The sequence below is a fragment of the Procambarus clarkii genome, chromosome 13, assembly GCF_040958095.1.
Source record: "Procambarus clarkii isolate CNS0578487 chromosome 13, FALCON_Pclarkii_2.0, whole genome shotgun sequence".
Classification (NCBI taxonomy): Eukaryota; Metazoa; Arthropoda; class Malacostraca; order Decapoda; family Cambaridae; genus Procambarus; species Procambarus clarkii.
This window is the reverse complement of record NC_091162.1, coordinates 19,986,224-20,004,799: the sequence shown is the minus strand read 5'-3', so window position 1 is coordinate 20,004,799 and position 18,576 is coordinate 19,986,224. Positions and strand designations below refer to the sequence as shown.

Here is an 18,576-nt window from a genome sequence, read left to right as displayed (position 1 = left end):
AAATACCGAGAGCTAATTATGAAATTAACAAAAGAACATCGTTAAAATCTACCAAAGATACAAAAGTCGTCGAGTAGCTCATTAAAGGAGTTGGAATATTTAGCTTCATCTTGGCGGGTTCTTGGTACTTATGCACAACAGCTGATAATGTAAACAAATTTTTTCAGGAGCACTCTGAGGTTTTATTATATAAATTATTTATTTTATCGGGGACAGGCAACCTGTGTATATATATACGTTAGGCTTATATCGAGGTCCCTCCAAGGTTGAACTACTGACCTTCCTCAGGATGTAACCCCACAACAAGCTATGTACGAACAGATATGTACTGATAAGCGAACAGAAGCATTAGGTGATAGGAAACATGCTCAACTGTTTCTGTTCCCAACCCGTCCACAAGTTAGGCTCGTTAAAGCTGCAGCCGTACCCTGAGACGCATTCATAAGTTTGCAAGTAGTCTATTAAAAATAGGTTCTTATACTGTATATAAATAAATATACAGACGAAGAGTCGCACTAACATTGTGATGACCAAATATGATGACCAAACCACATCAGAAGCAGCTGGTCCTCCAAACAAAGATCCAAAAGTGATTCCATGCACCTGCCAAACCCCCTGTTTATGAATGAAAAGCGGTTTACACACGACTCACAACTGCTGACGTTCGAACATATCCGGAACAAGTGCTTCACTGACGAATTTTGTTCGAACCACAACACTGTAAATGCTTCACCCACGTACTACAAATACAAATAATCGCCAACAGAACCTAAACACCTGACCTAACCTAACCTATGCCTATTTATACACAATATGCTAATATATTATAATATTAATTTATACTTGAGAAAATTCCCATTTTGAATGAACAGCATGTTAAAATTTATGAATGCGTCTGTGGGGTTGACCGCTGGATGTAATGGACTTGAGTCGAGGATGGGTTGCCAGAAGATGGGAAAAACGACGACGTTTCGGTCCATCCTGGACCATTATCAAGTCGATTGTGATATAATTGACTTGATAATGGTCCAGAATGGACGGAAACGTCGTCGTCTCTTGATCTTCTGGAGTGTGGTTTGGTCGTCAATAAATATACATTGAAGTTCTATATACAGTTAGGTGTAGCTTAGGTCATGGTGTTTAGGGTCTATTGGCAATTATTTATATTTGAAGAAGCATTTACAGAGATGCAGTTTGAATAGAGGTCATCAGAGTGGCAATATTTGAGAAATGTTCAAACATTATCAGTTGTTAAAAGTGTGCAAACCATTTATCTTTTAAAAACAGGGGTCTTGGTGGCTGGATTAGCAAGCATTTGGCCTCTGTTGATACAACTCCTGGCACTTACCGCCTGTGGTCACAGAAAAGTTGGTACATTACTGTTTCCCACTTGGATCTTCAAGTGGAGAAAAAGTGTCTGGCACCGGTTTGTCCAAGAGGTGCTGGAAGTTGGTAGTGGGTATTAGAGATATGTTCTACTGGAGGTCAGTGGAAGACGTTTTTGCATTTTTGCTCGATTAGCTTTTTTTTTTTAAAGGGTCCATCATAATTCTACCTTGTACCTTATCATTAGGGATTTCTGGCTGTTGAGTCTTTCTGCTGACTATGTGTGTGGTGGGGTCCATTGCTTGCCTTCTTGGAAGACTAGAGGCGAGGTCACTAAATGTCTGCCTAACAGTGCTTATCTGTAACAAGGCACAGCGGTTTTCCATTGCAGTTAAAAAAAAAAAATAGGAGTTGTTGATTTGTTGATTAAGGGGCCATTATGGCCCCTTAATCATCAACAACAATAACTAACCCAAATCCAACCCAACCCAAACAACTCAATTCATTCTAACATAAGTTCCTTCCTAGTTCAACTTTAATGCTAGACAGATGTCTGACTCCTGCACTGCTTCTAAATTCTTTTAGACATGGCACATTCTTAATTACTTCCTGCTCCTCTGGGGTTACTTAGAAATGTTGCACTTTTTGCCCATTTGGTCTTAGTACTGCAATAAGGCATCCCTTTTCAACAGCTCTAAAATGATATAATGTTTGTTTGCTTTTTTCATCTCCATCTGGAGTTTCAGAGTTTATTCTTTGTCTATCATCCTCTCCTCTCTAATTTGGGAATTTTTTTCTCTTTAACTTCGTATTCTTTTTTCATAGATAGGCACCTGCTTTGTTTGTTCAAATTGTTTTTGAACATGAACAAAGTATTTAGATGCAGAAAAGATATTTCTCAACATAGGCAGCCTTTTAGAATTTTTGTTTTTGTTTTTTTTTGTCAGGTTAGAATGCTGACCCTTTCTGGACGAGCACTCCTTGCACGAGGGCTTGTTATTAGGTGCGGGAATTATTGGATATATTCACATGGCATTCACTCCAGAGAACGAGATTATTCGGTAAGTTGCTTTAGTTAGAATTCTTAATTAGGTGTCAGGTTCTTATTTTATTCACAGTGGGTTATAATTAAACATCCCTAATTCAAAGCTGAAAATATTGGATAGGAAGCCTTTGCTTTATTTTTGTTCTCTTCCTGTCATATTTACATTTCCACACAAATTATAATCCATTTATTATTGCTGACATTTTTAACAGTTTTATTTAAACAGAACTTAAATTGGCCAATATCAGAGGTATAGGATCCGAATTATGGTATTACTGTACTGTACATCTTAAGTTTGAACTTTTGTCAATTTTTTTTTTTTTAGGTATACTTTAAAGAGTTGGGCCTTGAAAACAACTGTGACCAAGGCACCGTGCGAGATGCTTTTATCAAATTGGCTAAGAAATATCACCCGGATAGTGGACATGTTCAGGCTGATGCTGTTAAGTTTCAGCAGGTAAGGATTGGGTGTAGACAGTGGTGATGTATGAAGTGTGTAAAATCTGCACCTAATTTATTGTTCTCTTTCATGATGTGTGGGTGAACTAGTTTGAAGTTCTTGCGAACGATTTTTGTAATTATTTCATATAATGTTGATGATAAGAGGCAGCATATAGATAAAATAGCATTTTTGGTTTAACATACAGGTAATTATTTTTTAGTACACCTCGTTGGAGTTCATTAGCAACCTTCATATGCTTCCTGAGGATGATGCATTTGTGTTGCCAAGATGTATGTGACGACGGGCAGTCAGTGTAGTTGCTAGTTATGCACTGTATTTTTACAATGATAATTGTGCAGTCTTTTAGTGTTGGATTATAGTACACCCTCCACTGTCTTTCTGCCCCCTAAACAATATGGTGACTATTTGCCGAGTTAATCTTAACAGGGAAACAGCTGAGGAACCACTCAGAAAAGGGGGTATTTTATTTCATTTGACACCTTATTTTTTTAAGAAACTCTTAAAGAAATTTTATTTTGGAGCTGTATAAAATTGTAACCTTAGGTGATGTCTTAATATGCTTCAGTGGTAGTTTTTGCATGTTAGCAGGAATGGCAAAGCACTGTATTCATCCCTTGTTAAAGTCACCATTATTATGCAGTAAATCCTTCTGTAAGCTGTAAAACGTTTGGAGATTATGAAGTTTTTGATGACGTAGAAGTTTGGTTATGTTGAACTAACCCCCATGCATATCTTGTAGGCCTTGATTCTCTAACCTACTGTGTTAGAAATGAAATAAGATTTAGTTCATAAATATTTTTCACATTTGGTAATGCAGTAAACTTTCCGTGCATCCTCAGATAGATCAAGCCTATCGCAAGCTTCAAGAGAAATTTAGTGATGATCGCAGGAATCATAATAATTGTGAAGGTGAATATGGTCTTTATTATGAGCAGAAGAGAAAGACTCCAGAAACTGAAGATGATGAAGAGGACCATGATAAGATATTTGATATTAAGGTTAAGTTCTTGGTAATCTGAGTATGCATGCAATCTAATGTGTGTGTGTGTAGTTCGTAATATCAGATGTCATCTCTGACAACATCATGAATACTTTCAAAACATTTTTGAGTGTTATTATGTTTTGCTATCCTCTTCTGAGTAACTTTACTAATGTACTGTACTAATATACAGCATATAAGGTCCTGCTAGTACAGTTGGGTTCATTCTCAACTCGCAGTCGTGAATTTAGGGTTCGAATCCCAGGCGGGACAAAAATGGTTGGGTGCATTTTCAATTTCCCGATGCCCCTGTAAATAGGTAGCCAAGAGTTATTCAGCTTGTTGTGGGGTTGCATATTGGGGGGAGTCACTAACTGACCTTGTGGGGAGGGGGGGTACCTCAATATAAGCCTAACGTTTATACAGTATATACACAACGGTTGCCAATTCCATGACAGAATGAATTATTATTGTAAATTTATCTGTGTTTATTATTTGTTATTTATTTGAATTTGAATAAATTTATTTGAATTTATCAAATCAAATCAAATCAAATGTTTATTCAGATAAAGTACATACATACAAGGTGACTTAACAAACATAATGATGGATTTATAGATAGAGCTAGTACATACAATGCCTAAAGCCACTATTACGCACAGCATTTTGGGCAAGGCAAGGAATATACTGTTGCTACCTCCGAGGTTTCCTTAACACGTTCGTGTAAGGTTGGCGTAAAGGAGGAAAAACTCAGGAAAGACAACAACACTGATCATGGTAAAGTAGAAATACTACGAGATGTTAATTAGACACAATGATGCCAGAACAAAAATAATGAAACATGACCACAAACCTCTATTGTCCAGTAGTTAACTGACCACAAACCTCTACTGTCTACCATCAAATTGACCACATACCTGTACTGTCCAGCTCTAAACTGCCAACAAACCTCTACAGTCCAGCACTAAAATGCCAACAAACCTCTACTGTCCACCTCTACACTGCCTCTAAACCTCTACTGTCTAATACTAAAATGACCACAAACCTCTACTGTCTACCTCTATACTGCCAAAAAAACTCTACTGTCTAGCACTAAACTGACCACAAACCTATTCTGTCCAGCTCTAAACTGCCAACAAACCTATACTAAAGTTTATACTTTAAAAGACTATAAGTTTAGTCCAGCACTAAACTGATCACATGCCTCTACTGTCCAGCACTAAACTGACTACAAACCTATACTGTCCAGCACTAAACTGACCACAAATTTCTACTGACCTCTACTAAATTGACCTCAAACTACTGTCCACCTCTAAACTGACCACACTGCTCAGTCATGGACTCCTGGGCTGAATAGGCTTGCAGCTGTACAGTTTTATAAACAAGGAACAAGGATTGCTGCCTCAGATGAAACTCGCGGAACTTTCACAAAATGTAAAGAAAAAGAAAAAAAATTGTGGGAAGTGTGCAGGCAATGGGTTTTGGAACATTGGCTATCTTTAAAAAATAGACTACACTGTAATGTATCCCCACATAGGCAGAAATGGACATATGCAAATGGTATAGATTCAACTATACTGTACTTTTGTAGAAGAAAACTATTACTGGCAACACAGCTTTAAATGTTAATAATAATAATAATAATAATAATAATAATAATAATAATAATAATAATAATAATAATAATTTATTTACAAGAAGGTATAAAGGGATTTGTGAGATTACATTATCTTGTTTTTTTTTTACATTCTTGCAAAGCCACTATCACGCATAGCATTTCACGCAGAGGTTAAGACAGAGGATGTAATCATTCCTATTGTTGGGGACTGGTAGCCTGTACTGTACTTTGGGATATACAGTATTGAGGTCCCCCTTATGTCGAACTACTGACCTTCCCTAGGATGCCAATCATAATAGTTGCTTACCTCCTTGCTCCCTATTTACTGTTATGTGAACAGAGGCATCGGGTAAAAGGAAACATGCCCAACCATATCTGTCCGGCCCCATGATCAAACCCAAGATCTCCGATTGAGCGTTGAGAATGTAGACCACTTGCCTGCAGGACCCATGTGTAGGGAAAGATTGATTGATAAATGTTTCCTGTTTTTATCTTTTACACAGCACTGTATTTTACTAATGTACAACAACATGTCACTTGTATTAGATTATCTTGTGATACTGTGGATCAATATTCTATGGTATTTAACCAATACTGTAGATTTGTCAAAGTAGAATTTTTTGTAGTTCTTAATTATGCATTATTTTTATCATTATTGTATTTACTACAATTACAGTATATTATTTTCATTTTGTAGCACACGGCTCCCCAGCACCGTCAGTATCTGAGTTATGAGGGAATTGGTGTCGGCACGCCATCTCAGCGAGAGAAACAGTATACACGTTACCAGGCCCTCAGAGCGTCAACAAATGTTACAGATTACAAAATACAGAAGATAACATCGCAATATCCAGAAACTTCACTGGTCGATAAAGACAGAGCTTTTGCCAAGAAGATTCGCACACGGTAATGTTACCATAATTTGTTGCTCGAATTGCAGTGTATGTTGATGAGAATATGATTATTTTTCAGTAGAATCACATGGTAGGATAATTATAAAAGAATGTGGACAGTCAACATCATCACTGCTGCCGCCACCTTCTCTTTTTCTTATTCCTCTTTTTCCTCCTCTTTCATGCCTCTTCTTCTCTTCCTCTCCTCCTCCTCCTCCTTAATTCATTATGGGGAGAGCAGGAGGCTCTCCTGCTCTCCATTATTAATTATAGACCAGTGTAACTGACAAGTATTCCAGGTAAAGTGTTGGTGAAAGTAATCAGGTTGATAGTGGTGGAGCACCTGGAGAGGATAGTGGAAAGGAAGTATGGGTTCAAAGAAAGAGAAGTCATGCCGGACTAATAATCTACAGTAATTCTGTGATAAGGTTACCAAAATATGACAGTAAAATTTAAGCTTAGTAGACTGTATCTTCCTAGTTTCAAAAAAGCATTTGATAATGTTCCTCATGAAAGCTTAGTGTACAGGATGGAAAAACAAGCAGGAAATCTTTTAACCCTTAAGCTGCGCAAAACGTCATATGAAGTCGGACATAGAGCTCAGTTTTAAAATTTGCTGAAACGCTTTCAAATGTTTTGTGCATAATCTACAAAGCAATTTGGTGTTATTTGGTGTTATTATGCTCTCAGACTAGCATATGATCTTCATTTTCATATACTTAGAATATAGGTTTTCAGTATAGTTTACTGTAAAAAAATCGTCCTATGGCATTTTAAATATGTGCAAATTTAGACAACAAAAATTTATAACTCCAAACGTTTAGGGTTTATGAAAAATCAATTCTATAGTAATTGTAGAACAGACAGCTGTGCACACTATATGTAAAATGATGAGAATCGGTCAGAAACTAGATTTTTGGATATTGAAGTACAGTAAGTTGAAATTCTAGTTATAGATATAATTGAAGTTGAAGTTATCGACATTGAATAATACAGCTCTAATTCATGAATTTACTTGTATGTTTTAATAAACATTGTTTGGCATTCATACTCGAATATGTGAAAGTTGTAGGTCACTATGTGTTGAAGTGAAATCAAGAAAAAATAAATCCCCCCCCCCCCAAAAAAATAGGGATAATTATAATAATTATAATGATTCAGGGGATATATTTAAGGTATACTTTATATAAGTGAAAAAACCCTAAACTGGTCCCTAATCGTCAAAACAACCTAAAGAGACAAAGAAAATATTGTAGAGTCAACATCAGCAATCTAAGTGCTGGTGTTGACTAATTGATTGCTGGTGTTGACTAAGAAGTCAACACCAGCAATCAACAGCCAATTAATGCACAACTATATTCTACCCACTTCAAGACTCCGCACCAATATAGAAGCATCAAGAAATATGGGCCAATAGGCCCTTTGCAGTTACTTCCATTCTTCCCTTTAACTTACCCAATATTATACCCATTTTCTGGGGGGAGCCCCGTCGGCTCCCCGGAGCTATCCCAGGCTGATATGCTAATGTCAGTCTTTGGCATCAGTCATGTGTATGGAGTTCTTAGGCCTACCGGGGACCACGGCCAGAACCGGGCCCCCTCAGAGAGGCAAGGGGAGCAATGGCCTATAGAAGCCCCCGTGTAGTTGGAAGCATTCTATGTCTGCCATCGACCGGAACAGGCACCCAGAAAGGTAAGCGCCCCAAAACAAACCCCTATTCTGGTTAAAATTGCTACCTAATACCGAACTAGTGGATAGAACTCCCCAACCGAAAACAAGCAAATTAGTGTGACGTCACACACTGCCGCGCCGCTGTCTGCGCAGCTCCCCCCTCCCCGGGAGGGGGAAGGGGGAGCCCCAGACCCCCCGCGCCGGCTACCCACACCTCAGTTCTTGAGGCTGATGCTATGGGCGATGGTCGTGTGCTCTGGCTCCGGTGTCGCTACTGCACTGTGTTTTGTAGTGGGGCGTCTGAGTTACCGCTTTCGTTGTCTCCCGTTCGGGTTGAACCTGGCACCTCGCGTGTTCACACGCCTTACACGGGTTGTGGTGGCTCGTTTGCGTCTCCTAGGTGTTCGGGTGTTGGCCTACCTCGACGACTGGCTGGTTTGGGCTCCCAGCCAGTCAGCTTGCTTGCTAGCCAGGGATTTGGTTCTTTCCCAGCTCGCCGGGTTCGGGTTCTTGGTGAACTGGAGGAAGTCCCATCTGGTTCCCTCTCAGGTTCGGACTTGGCTGGGTCTCGTGTGGGACTCTCGGACCGCCTCCTTGTCTCTCCCTCCGGAGTCTCTCCTGCGGCTGCGGTCCCGCCTTCGTCTGTTTCTGGAGGGCCCTCGGGTCACCCGGCGGTTGCTCGAGGGGCTGTGCGGGAGCCTGAACTTCGCGATGGTGGTCTACCCGCCGGGTCGGGTTTGGCTTCGACGGCTGTTCTGGTTCCTTCGGGGTTCCCCCTTCCGCCTCTCTCGCGATCGCAGAGTTCGACCCCCGGGGGCCTTGCGTCGGTTGCTGCGTCACCGGCTTCCTCTTCGGGTTTTTCGGGGTTCAGTGCCTTGGCGCCTACCCGAGCCCTCGCTCGATGTGTACACGGATGCGTCGTCTCTCGGCTGGGGTTTTGTGACCAGTGCTCACCAGGCCGGCCAGGGGCGTTGGGATCCGTCCTTCCGTCGAGCTCACAGTACGGTGCGGGAGTTCGCGGCAGTGTGGTTTGCTCTGGGGAGGATTCGGGTGGCCCGCGGATCGACGATTCGGCTCCATTCGGACTGCTCTCCGGTGGTTCATTGCCTGAACCGCGGGGGTTCGATGCGGTCCTTGTCTCTTTGGGGTTGGTCGCTTCGGGTGACTCGTCTGCTGAGTTCTCGGGGTTTGGCTCTCCTGGCGGTTCACGTACGGGGCGTGTCCAACGTCTTGGCCGACGCCCTGTCTCGCTTCGTTCCCCTCTCCACGGAGTGGACGGTCGACGACGAGTCCTTCCGTTGGCTTTGCCAGACGTTCGGGCGCCCCGAAGTGGACCTCTTCGCGTCGGCGTGGTCGCGGCGTCTTCCCGTTTATGCGGCGCCCTTTCCCGATTGCGAGGCCGTCGGGGTCGATGCCTTTCGGCTCGACTGGTCGAGGTGGGGGTTCCTGTACCTCTTTCCCCCAGTTCGGCTGTTGCTCCAGGTCCTGACTCGCTTAGAGACTTACCGGGGGAGAGTTGTCCTTCTGGCCCCTTGGTGGCCGGCCCAGCCTTGGTCTCAGGCGCTGGTTGCTCGGTGTCCGAACCCGAGGGTTTTCCCGCGGCTCCGCCTCTTTCAGCAGATCGGGCCGGTACGTCACGTAGCTGGTTCGATCTTCTCCTCGAGTCTTCGCGTATGGTTTTTTTGACTCGAGTCTATCATCATCTCTATGGTGATCAGGTGGCCTCCTTGTTGGTGTCCCACCTGAGGGCTTCTTCTCGGCGGCAGTATGAAGTTTCCTGGCGGTCCTTCCGTTTCTTTTTGCGTCTTCGTCGTGTTAGCTCCTTGTCTGTTCGGGTGGTCTTGTCCTTCCTCTCGTGGTTGTTTCAGGACCGTCATCTTATGCCTAACACTGTCGCTTCGTATCGTGCGGCGCTGGCGGAGCCGCTTCAGCTTGCTTTCGGTATCGATGTTACGTCTGCGCCGTTTCGCAAGCTGTCTCGTGCATTGTTTCACCTCCGGCCTGCTCATGCGTCGCCTGAGCCGTCCTGGTCTTTGGACAGAGTGCTCGCTTTCCTTTCATCTCCTCGTTTCGTTGTGGCCCCTTCGGTCCAGGATTGTTTTTCCAAGGCACTTTTCTTGTTGGCTTTGGCCTCTGGGGGTCGGGTAGGGGAGCTTCATGCTCTCCTCCGGCGCAGGGGTTTCTGCTCTTTTGGTCGTGGTGATAGTTTTGTTCGTTTGCAGCCGTCTCCTTCTTTTCTGGCGAAGAATGAGACTGCTGCGTTCCGGAGGGGTCCATGGGTGGTTGATGCTTGGTTGGTCAGGCCGGGGGTGCATCATGTTTTGTGTCCGGTTGCGGCGCTTCGCCGTTATTTGCGCGCCACAGCTTCTGTGTCCGGGGACGCGCTGTGGGTTGATCCGGTTTCCCTTCTTCCCTGTTCGCGGGTTCGGGTCTCTCAGGTCGTCCGCAGGGTTATTAGGTCTAGCCAGCCTGCGGTCTATCCCCGTGCCCATGACGTTCGTAAGTTCGCGGCTCTTGCTGCCGTCTTTGGGAATATGTCTTGGTCTGATATTCGGGCGCGGGGATTTTGGCGGTCGAACAGGGTCCTGGCTGCTCGTTACCTTGTGAATGTCCCTGGCCCTCGTCGGGCCTGTGTTGCTTTGGGTCGGCGGTTGCAGCCAGTTGTCTCGGCTTCGAGTTGAGGGGTGAGCGACGACCGCCTCCCGGGTAAGTCCCTCTTTTTCTGTCTGTGGGTAGTTAGCTCCGGGGAGCCGACGGGGCTCCCCCCAGAAAACCAGCGTTGAATGTAATGAAACGCCATTTTCTGGGTGAGTCCCGGAGGCTCCCCGGCATCCCTCCCTCCCTCCGGTCGGCGTTTTTTCGCGTTTTTGACATCCAGCCTCAAGAACTGAGGTGTGGGTAGCCGGCGCGGGGGGTCTGGGGCTCCCCCTTCCCCCTCCCGGGGAGGGGGGAGCTGCGCAGACAGCGGCGCGGCAGTGTGTGACGTCACACTAATTTGCTTGTTTTCGGTTGGGGAGTTCTATCCACTAGTTCGGTATTAGGTAGCAATTTTAACCAGAATAGGGGTTTGTTTTGGGGCGCTTACCTTTCTGGGTGCCTGTTCCGGTCGATGGCAGACATAGAATGCTTCCAACTACACGGGGGCTTCTATAGGCCATTGCTCCCCTTGCCTCTCTGAGGGGGCCCGGTTCTGGCCGTGGTCCCCGGTAGGCCTAAGAACTCCATACACATGACTGATGCCAAAGTCTGACATTAGCATATCAGCCTGGGATAGCTCCGGGGAGCCTCCGGGACTCACCCAGAAAATGGCGTTTCATTACATTCAACGCTGGTTGTTTTGTGTTCTGTCTTGTGTTGAAAGTTTGTTTTCACCTCATCCAAAACTGTTGTAACATATCACCTCACCCAAATGCAGGTATAAAATGAAAGCTGTTTAAACTCTGTTTAGTGTTTGCAGGTTATAGTTGTGTGTGTGTAAACTAAAGTCTTTGAAAATGTAATAAGTTATTACGAAACGCGTTCAAGTGTCGCGTCAGACTAGAAATAAAAATGAATTTTGGAGAATTGACTTTTCAATTACCATCGACAGTGAAAAGAAACATAAGAAATATTGAGAAAATTCGTGTTAGAATTATTAATCTTACTTTTTCGGTTATATTTAATAATATATGTCTACAGGAAAGACTGCTACCAAAATATACTTATATATACTGTATATAAATAAATAAATAAATAAATAAATAAATAAATAAATAAATAAATAAGTAAATCGCTGAATTATAGTGTGGCTACATTCGTGGTAGAATAATAATAATAAAAAAAATATATATGCAGATGATTCACAGCTAGTGTTGAATGTAAAAGCTGTGGAGGGCTGCTGAAAATTATGGGCAGCCCTTGACAAACTCCAGGAGTGGGCAAGCAAATGGCTGCTGTAATTTAATTTAATCCAGCCAGACTATGCCACTTATTCTTTCTGAACTCTTTATGCTCCTTGTACTCATTATATCACCTCATGATTATTGCATCCCTTATTTTTTATTTCACCACTCTGTTCATATCATATGAACAGTAAAGCACCCACTGCTTTATGAGTCCCAGTAGTACAGTCGGGTTTGTTCTCAAAACACAATCGAGAATTCCGGGTTTGAATTCCGGGCTGGGCAGAAATTGTTGGGCACGTTTTCTTTCACCTAATGCTTCTGTTCACCTAGCAGTAAGTAGGTACTCAGGAGTTAGTCAGCTTGTTGTGGGGTTGCATCCTGGGTGGGGTCAGTAATTCGGCATTGGGTGGGGGACCTCGATAAAAGCCTCACGTATATGATTATACTTGGGCTTCCTGTTCCCTGACACAATGAATTATTATTTATATGATATGACAGTCCTGGAATAATTCTCATGTTTACCCTTATGTGATTGAGCCATATTTGGTTTAATAACACTTTTCAGGTATGGCATTGACCGAATAGTGGATGATATGATACAGGAGGCAATGGCAAAAGGGGAATTTGATAACCTTCCCAATGCTGGGAAGCCACTTCCACAACAGAACTGCAATCCATATGTCGACACCGTCACACACAAACTGAATCAGGTCTGTTAGGCTGAAATTATGGTAGTCATTTGTGCTTTATACAAATAGTTTCATAAGATTAATCAGCATATTGTATGCGGGGGCTATATTTGGGCAAGACTAGGCAGCTTAGTGTATTTATTATCAGTATTTGTGCAAGTTTAATCTGCTTGTCGTGCAAGATTAGACAGCTTACTATATTTAGCGGCAATGTTTGTGTAATATTAATCAGCTTATGGTTTGTGGTGGCAATATTTGTGCACAACTGGACAGCCACCATGACTGTCACGCACAGGCAAGCATGCCATATGCAGACAATGAGTCATGCCAGGTATGCCAGTTGCAAGGCATCTTGGCAAACCAAACCCCAACCATAAATACACATTGTTGAAAGTTACAGGCAGCCATACCAGTTGCGAGGCATCTTGGCAAACCAAACCCCAACCATAAACACGCAGTGTTGAAAGGCAGTCATTGATAAGAACAACCACTTTCACATCCCAAGAGTAAAATCACAAAGTCCCAACATACACAACATGCAGATTGGCTAGGCACAATCCCCTGCATTACCCAGAAGGAAGGTAATACAGTATAAGGATTTATATGAAAAATGCGAGGTATTTTTGTTTTTAATGTCTTGTCATCAGAGAATGCATTTTAATAATACATTGACACCTCGGCTTACGAATGCCCGTCTTTACGAACTTTTCGGGTTACGAGTCCAATTTCTTCGGGAAATTTGAATCGGGTTACGAACTTTGCCTCGGGAAACAAGTTTGTTGATACGCTTATGGGCCGACGTAGTGCGTGGTGGTACGGCGATCGCGCTTCAGTTTACCAGTGCCTCCCGCCTAGTGACTATCATGCCTGAGTTCTTTGCAAAGATTTACAGTTTTTTTGGATTTTTGGCTATTTGAAGATAAAATTTGTTATTATATAACTTGCCATGGGGTCCCAAGAAAGCCAGTGGTAAGGATCAAGCCAAGAAAACACATGTGAGAATGACCATAGAAGAAAAACAAGAGATCATTCATAAACATGAAAATGGTACAGGGGTTGTTGAACTAGCTAGGCAGTACAACAAATCTTCAGGGGAAGAGGAGGCAGCAGTAGAGGATGTCCCTTCCTCATTAATTAAGAAAATTGTGCAGTATGGGAAGAAATGCAAAGTTTTGCTGAAAAGAATCACCCAGATAAAGCTTTAGCAGGCTGTTGCATTGGTCTTATTAATGACAATGTGATATCTCACTACAGACAAGTGTTACAAAGAAGAGAAAAAAAACAATCTTCAATGGAATGATTTCTAGTGAGAAAATCAAGCAGTGAGCCACAAGCAGGGCTTGTGGAAGTGAGCCTCCATATACAGCTGTAGTAGTATGCAGGCAAAACGTGCCAGTGTGTGTACCGCAGAGAAGTCATCACTGCCTGATGTTATAATGGAAGGGGACTTCCCTTCCAAACAGTAACACTTCTCCTCCTCCCCCCCCCCCCTCACTGTCTTCCATACGCAAACAGGAGTCATCAGTAAAAGTAAGTAATAACTTGTACATACTTTAGTACAGAAGATTTGGGTGAATTAGGTATAATATTTACCTCGAAATTAATTTTTGGGGGAGTCTGGAACAGATTAATTAATTTTCCATTATTTCTTATTGGGAAATTTGCTTTGGTTTACAAATTTTCGGGTTACGAGCCATCTCTGGGAATGGATTAAATTCGTAAGCTGAGGTACCGCTGTACTGTAATTAACTTATCACTTTGTACATAGTAATTAATTTTCAGTTCACTATATTGATACAAATTATTGTGTGTATGCAACAAAATGCTTACAAAATCTATTGTACTGTATGTTATAAATTAATAGATACAATAAATAGATATTTTGAGCATTCTGTCAAGAATCAAACACAAGGTACCAGAAGATACAAATGCAGTCAATTATGAATAAAGGTGAAGTGCAAAAAGTATCGTAGATGAGACGAAACTAATGATGGAGTTGTATTTTCTGAGAAAGCATTTTGCAGGGGTGTAAGAGTATGCAAAGTTGTAATACAAATCTGTTTTCTAACTGAAATTGATGAAAATCAATTGCATTCCCTGTGGCGAAGTGGTAACACACTTTCCTGGCGTTTCATGAGCACTTTGGCCTGGATTCGTATCCTGGCCAGGGAGGATTTACTGGGCGTCAATCCTTAACTATAGCCTCTGTTCACCCAGTAGTGAATGGGTACCTGGTTGTTAAACGATTTGGCGGGTCGTATTCCGGGAACATTAGGATTAAGGACCTGCCCAAAATGCTATGCGTGCTAGTGGCTGTACAAGAATGTAAGAACTCTTGTATATACTGTATGTACATAAATTAAAAAAAAAAATCTGAAGAGTTCATTTGGAAGAGTTACAGTAGAGTACTGAATTTGTACAGCGGTGACTGAGAGAAATAATGCACACACATTTAGTTTTGTTCTGTATATTTGACCAACTCATTACAAGTTAGTAGGGGTGAATATAATGTGATTTATTAGCTAAGTTTTGTTTGGTGACATACTGTAGTGTACACAATTAAATTTAGGTAATGTGCACAGGCAGTGAGAGCATATGAAAAGTAACCCATGATGATCTTTGACATAAAACCAAATGATTCTTTTATGCTCTTTCTAGGTACTGATAAATAATGGTTATGCTCCAGAGTGGGTCATGCTAGAAAAGGAAATAAGAGAAGACAGGATGTATCTGCGAAAGATGTTGAGGAAGAAACGAGAAAGGCTGGGAGCCCTACCATTAACGCCACAAGAAGAGGTGATGTTTATTGACTGTACTGTACTTCATTAAGTATCCCCAGTAGGTTACTGGGGATATCATATGATTTTGTGAGGTATCGGCTGTAAACTTAACTTTCACTCCATGGAGGTAGGAAATAGGGTAATAATAACAGAGGATATGTAATGGTTATCCATTCACCTGATGGTTTCCCATAGTCAGGAACAGGAACCCTGTTAGGCTTATAAAGATTCATCCCCCACCCACCTAGGTAAACTACAGGCCTTCCCCAGGATGCATCATTACAATTACCTAACTCCCCTATTTCCTGCTAAGTGGACAGAGCCATCAGGTGAAAGGAAATGTTACCCAGATGCCTCTGTCCTGCTATGGGACTTGAATCTGAAGCAGTTTTGACTGTGACCTGACTGCACTTACCTCTGCGCTGTGAGATACAACTGACCTAGGGATTAGGGATGCCTCCACTGATTGTCTACAATCGAAACTTGATGTAATTAGCTGTAAATTATTTGTCAGACTGTATGCAATGGTGTGTTTAACAACATGGTTGACCAGATGGTTATCCAGGAGGCCTAGTCAGAAAATGGGTGGTGGGGTCATTGATTGTTGGAGCCACCTCAAGGTAACCACCAAGGTACCACCTCAAGGTAACCTTAAGATAAGATATGGGTAATCTTCATGTGTTAGTTTTTACATATGTTCTTGAGGTTATCTTGAGATGATTTCGGGGCTTAGCATCCCCACGGCCCGGTCCTCGACCAGGCTTTCTTTTTGTTACACACCCCCAGGAAGCAGCCCGTAGCAGCTGTCTAACTCCCAGGTACCTATTTACTGCTAGGTAACAGGGCATCAGGGTGAAAGAAACATTTTGCCCATTTGTCTCCACCTCCACCTGGGATCGAACCCGGAACCTCAGGACTACGAATTCGAAGCGCTGTCCACCTAGCTGTTCAGTCTGATTAATATATTATTTTTATTGTATTACAGGTACTTTGGAAGAAATCCCAGGAACAACTTCAAGAGAATATAAAAGCAATGAATAAGAAAATTGACAAGTATAATTTTGTAGTTCCTTTGCTTGCTAAGCAAATGACACATTTTCCTCTGAGGATAGAAGCAGAAAAGGCTCTCCAGGAAGGATTATCAAGGGACCAGATAGCAGAAAAGGAGGTTAAAGAAGTTTCACCTGAAAAAAGAGGATTCTTAAGTGGATTTAAGTTATTTGGAATGTTTAAAAATGGATAATTTGTTAAAATGTTAATTTATATTTTATATTTGAAACAAAATTTTATATATACTGGACAGTATAATTAAAGTTATGCAAAGTATTTGAAATTTTCTATATACTGTATAAAGTATATATAAAGTATATATACCTTGGAGTGGCCCCTGGAGAGGCCACTCCAGACTGACAACCATAGCGCAACTCTATAGTCTCCTGGGACTGACAGATACCTACTTACAGAGTATTTATATATCATTGTACACAATATATATATTTCCACACTGAATAAGATAAATGACTAGTATAAGTTGAATAAACAGTAATTTTTTGTTTAGATATTTTCTTATTTGAATCAGTTATTCAATGCTCTATATACTGCACATTAGGGCCCCTTCTCCTCTTCTGTCCTCCTGCCTCCCTTCTACTTCTCGTCTCTTCACTACTCCCTCCCTCCCTCCCTCCCCCTCCTCCTCCCCCTCCTCCTCCTCCTGCTCCTCCTCCTCCTCCTCCTCCTCCTGCTCCTCCTCTTCCTCTGCCTCCTCCTCCTCCTCCTCCTCCTCCTCCTCCTCCTCCTCCTCCTCCCCCCCCCCCCCTCTTCCACTTGGGCTGGACGGTAGAGCGACGGTCTCGCTTCCTGCAGGTCAACGTTCAATCCCCGACCTTCCAAGTGGTTGGACATTATTCTTTACCCCCTGTCCCATCCCAAATCCTTATCCTGACCCCTTCCCAGTGCTATATAGTCATAATGGCTTGGCACTTTCCCCTCATAACTCCCTTCCCTTCCCTCTTTCACTGCCCTCCTCCTTTCCCCTCCTCCCTGCTCCTACTCCCTCTCCCCTTACTAACCCTCCCCCTACTAACCCTCCCCCTACTCACCCTCCCCCTCCCTCCTCATGCCCCTCCCCCCCTACCCTTCCTCCTCTCCCTTACCCCTTCTCCTTCCCCCCTCCTTTTTTCTCTCAAGTTTTCTCCTCATTCTCCCATTTCCCCCCTCTCTCCTGATCCTCTCCTCCCTCCTTCTCCCATCTCTCTGCTTCCTCCCTCTTTCTCTTATGCTTATAAGAGAAGCATAAGAAGATACGGGCTGCTTATAACTACACCTGTAGTTATAAGCAGCCCGTAGCAGCTGTCTAACTCCCAGGTACCTATTTACTGCTAGGTGAACAGTGGCACCAGGGTGAAAGAAACTCTGCCCATTTGTTTCTGCCTCTGCCGGGGATCGAACCCGGGCCCTTAGGACTATGACCCAAGAGCGCTGTCCACACAGCCCACTGTGTGTGTGTGTGTGTACTCACCTAGTTGTGCTTGTGGGGGTTGAGCCCTGGCTCTTTGGTCCCGCCTCTCAACTGTCAACAAACTGGTGTACAGATTCCTGAGCCTACTGGGCTCTATCATATCTACATTTGAAACTGTGTATGAAGTCTGCCTCCACCACATTACTGCCTAATGCATTACATCTGTTAACTACTCTGACACTGAAAAAGTTCTTTCTAACGTCCCTGTGGCTCATTTGGGTACTCAGTTTCCACCTGTGTCCCCTTGTTTGGGTACCATTCCTTGTTAAACATTTTATTCTTATCTACTCTGTCAATTCCTCTGAGAATTTTGTATGTAGTGTGTAACACTGATTTATATTAACCCTTGATAATTCAGATATAAACTGAATAACACTTCCAACTGGTTGCACTTGGTAACACTTTGTAACAATTGATTGAGGTAAAACCTTGAGGATACTGGTTATTGAAACACTGGTACTTTAGATGCAATGCACTATATGAACTGAAACAAGGTGTACCTCGGATGGTTACACCTCGAACCCATGGCACCTTTCCAAGGAAAATGCTACACAGAGAAATCTTACTAAACTAGATGCCGCCACCATCCTGCTTGATGTTTAGCTATATCAAGCAATGAGGCAAAGAAGCATTGCTTGGCTTTGAGAGTCCTCGTCTAGCTGTCATTAATCACTGACTGGTTGTTAACAAAATTGAACTCAGAGGATGAG

At 42.7% G+C, this 18,576-nt stretch overlaps 1 protein-coding gene across 5 annotated transcripts; it reads left to right on the top strand.

Moving 5' to 3' along the window:
- The first annotated feature begins 139 nt into the window (after positions 1-139).
- On the top strand, positions 140-16,900 carry LOC123757238 (dnaJ homolog subfamily C member 28). Of its 5 annotated transcripts, XM_069323766.1 has the most exons (9): positions 184-311; positions 1,288-1,484; positions 2,274-2,387; positions 2,697-2,828; positions 3,674-3,832; positions 6,129-6,337; positions 12,445-12,589; positions 15,227-15,364; positions 16,334-16,900. In XM_069323766.1, exons 3-9 carry the CDS (start codon positions 2,280-2,282, stop codon positions 16,589-16,591), a joined length of 1,149 nt encoding a protein of 382 aa, XP_069179867.1. In that variant the 5' UTR covers positions 184-311; positions 1,288-1,484; positions 2,274-2,279; the 3' UTR covers positions 16,592-16,900. The 5 variants fall into 5 exon arrangements, with proteins under 5 accessions (XP_045596694.2, XP_045596697.2, XP_069179867.1 ...); XM_045740738.2 differs by lacking the exons at positions 184-311; positions 1,288-1,484 and adding an exon at positions 140-179; XM_045740741.2 differs by lacking the exon at positions 1,288-1,484 and having other exon boundaries at positions 171-311.
- Positions 16,901-18,576: the final 1,676 nt, after the last annotated feature.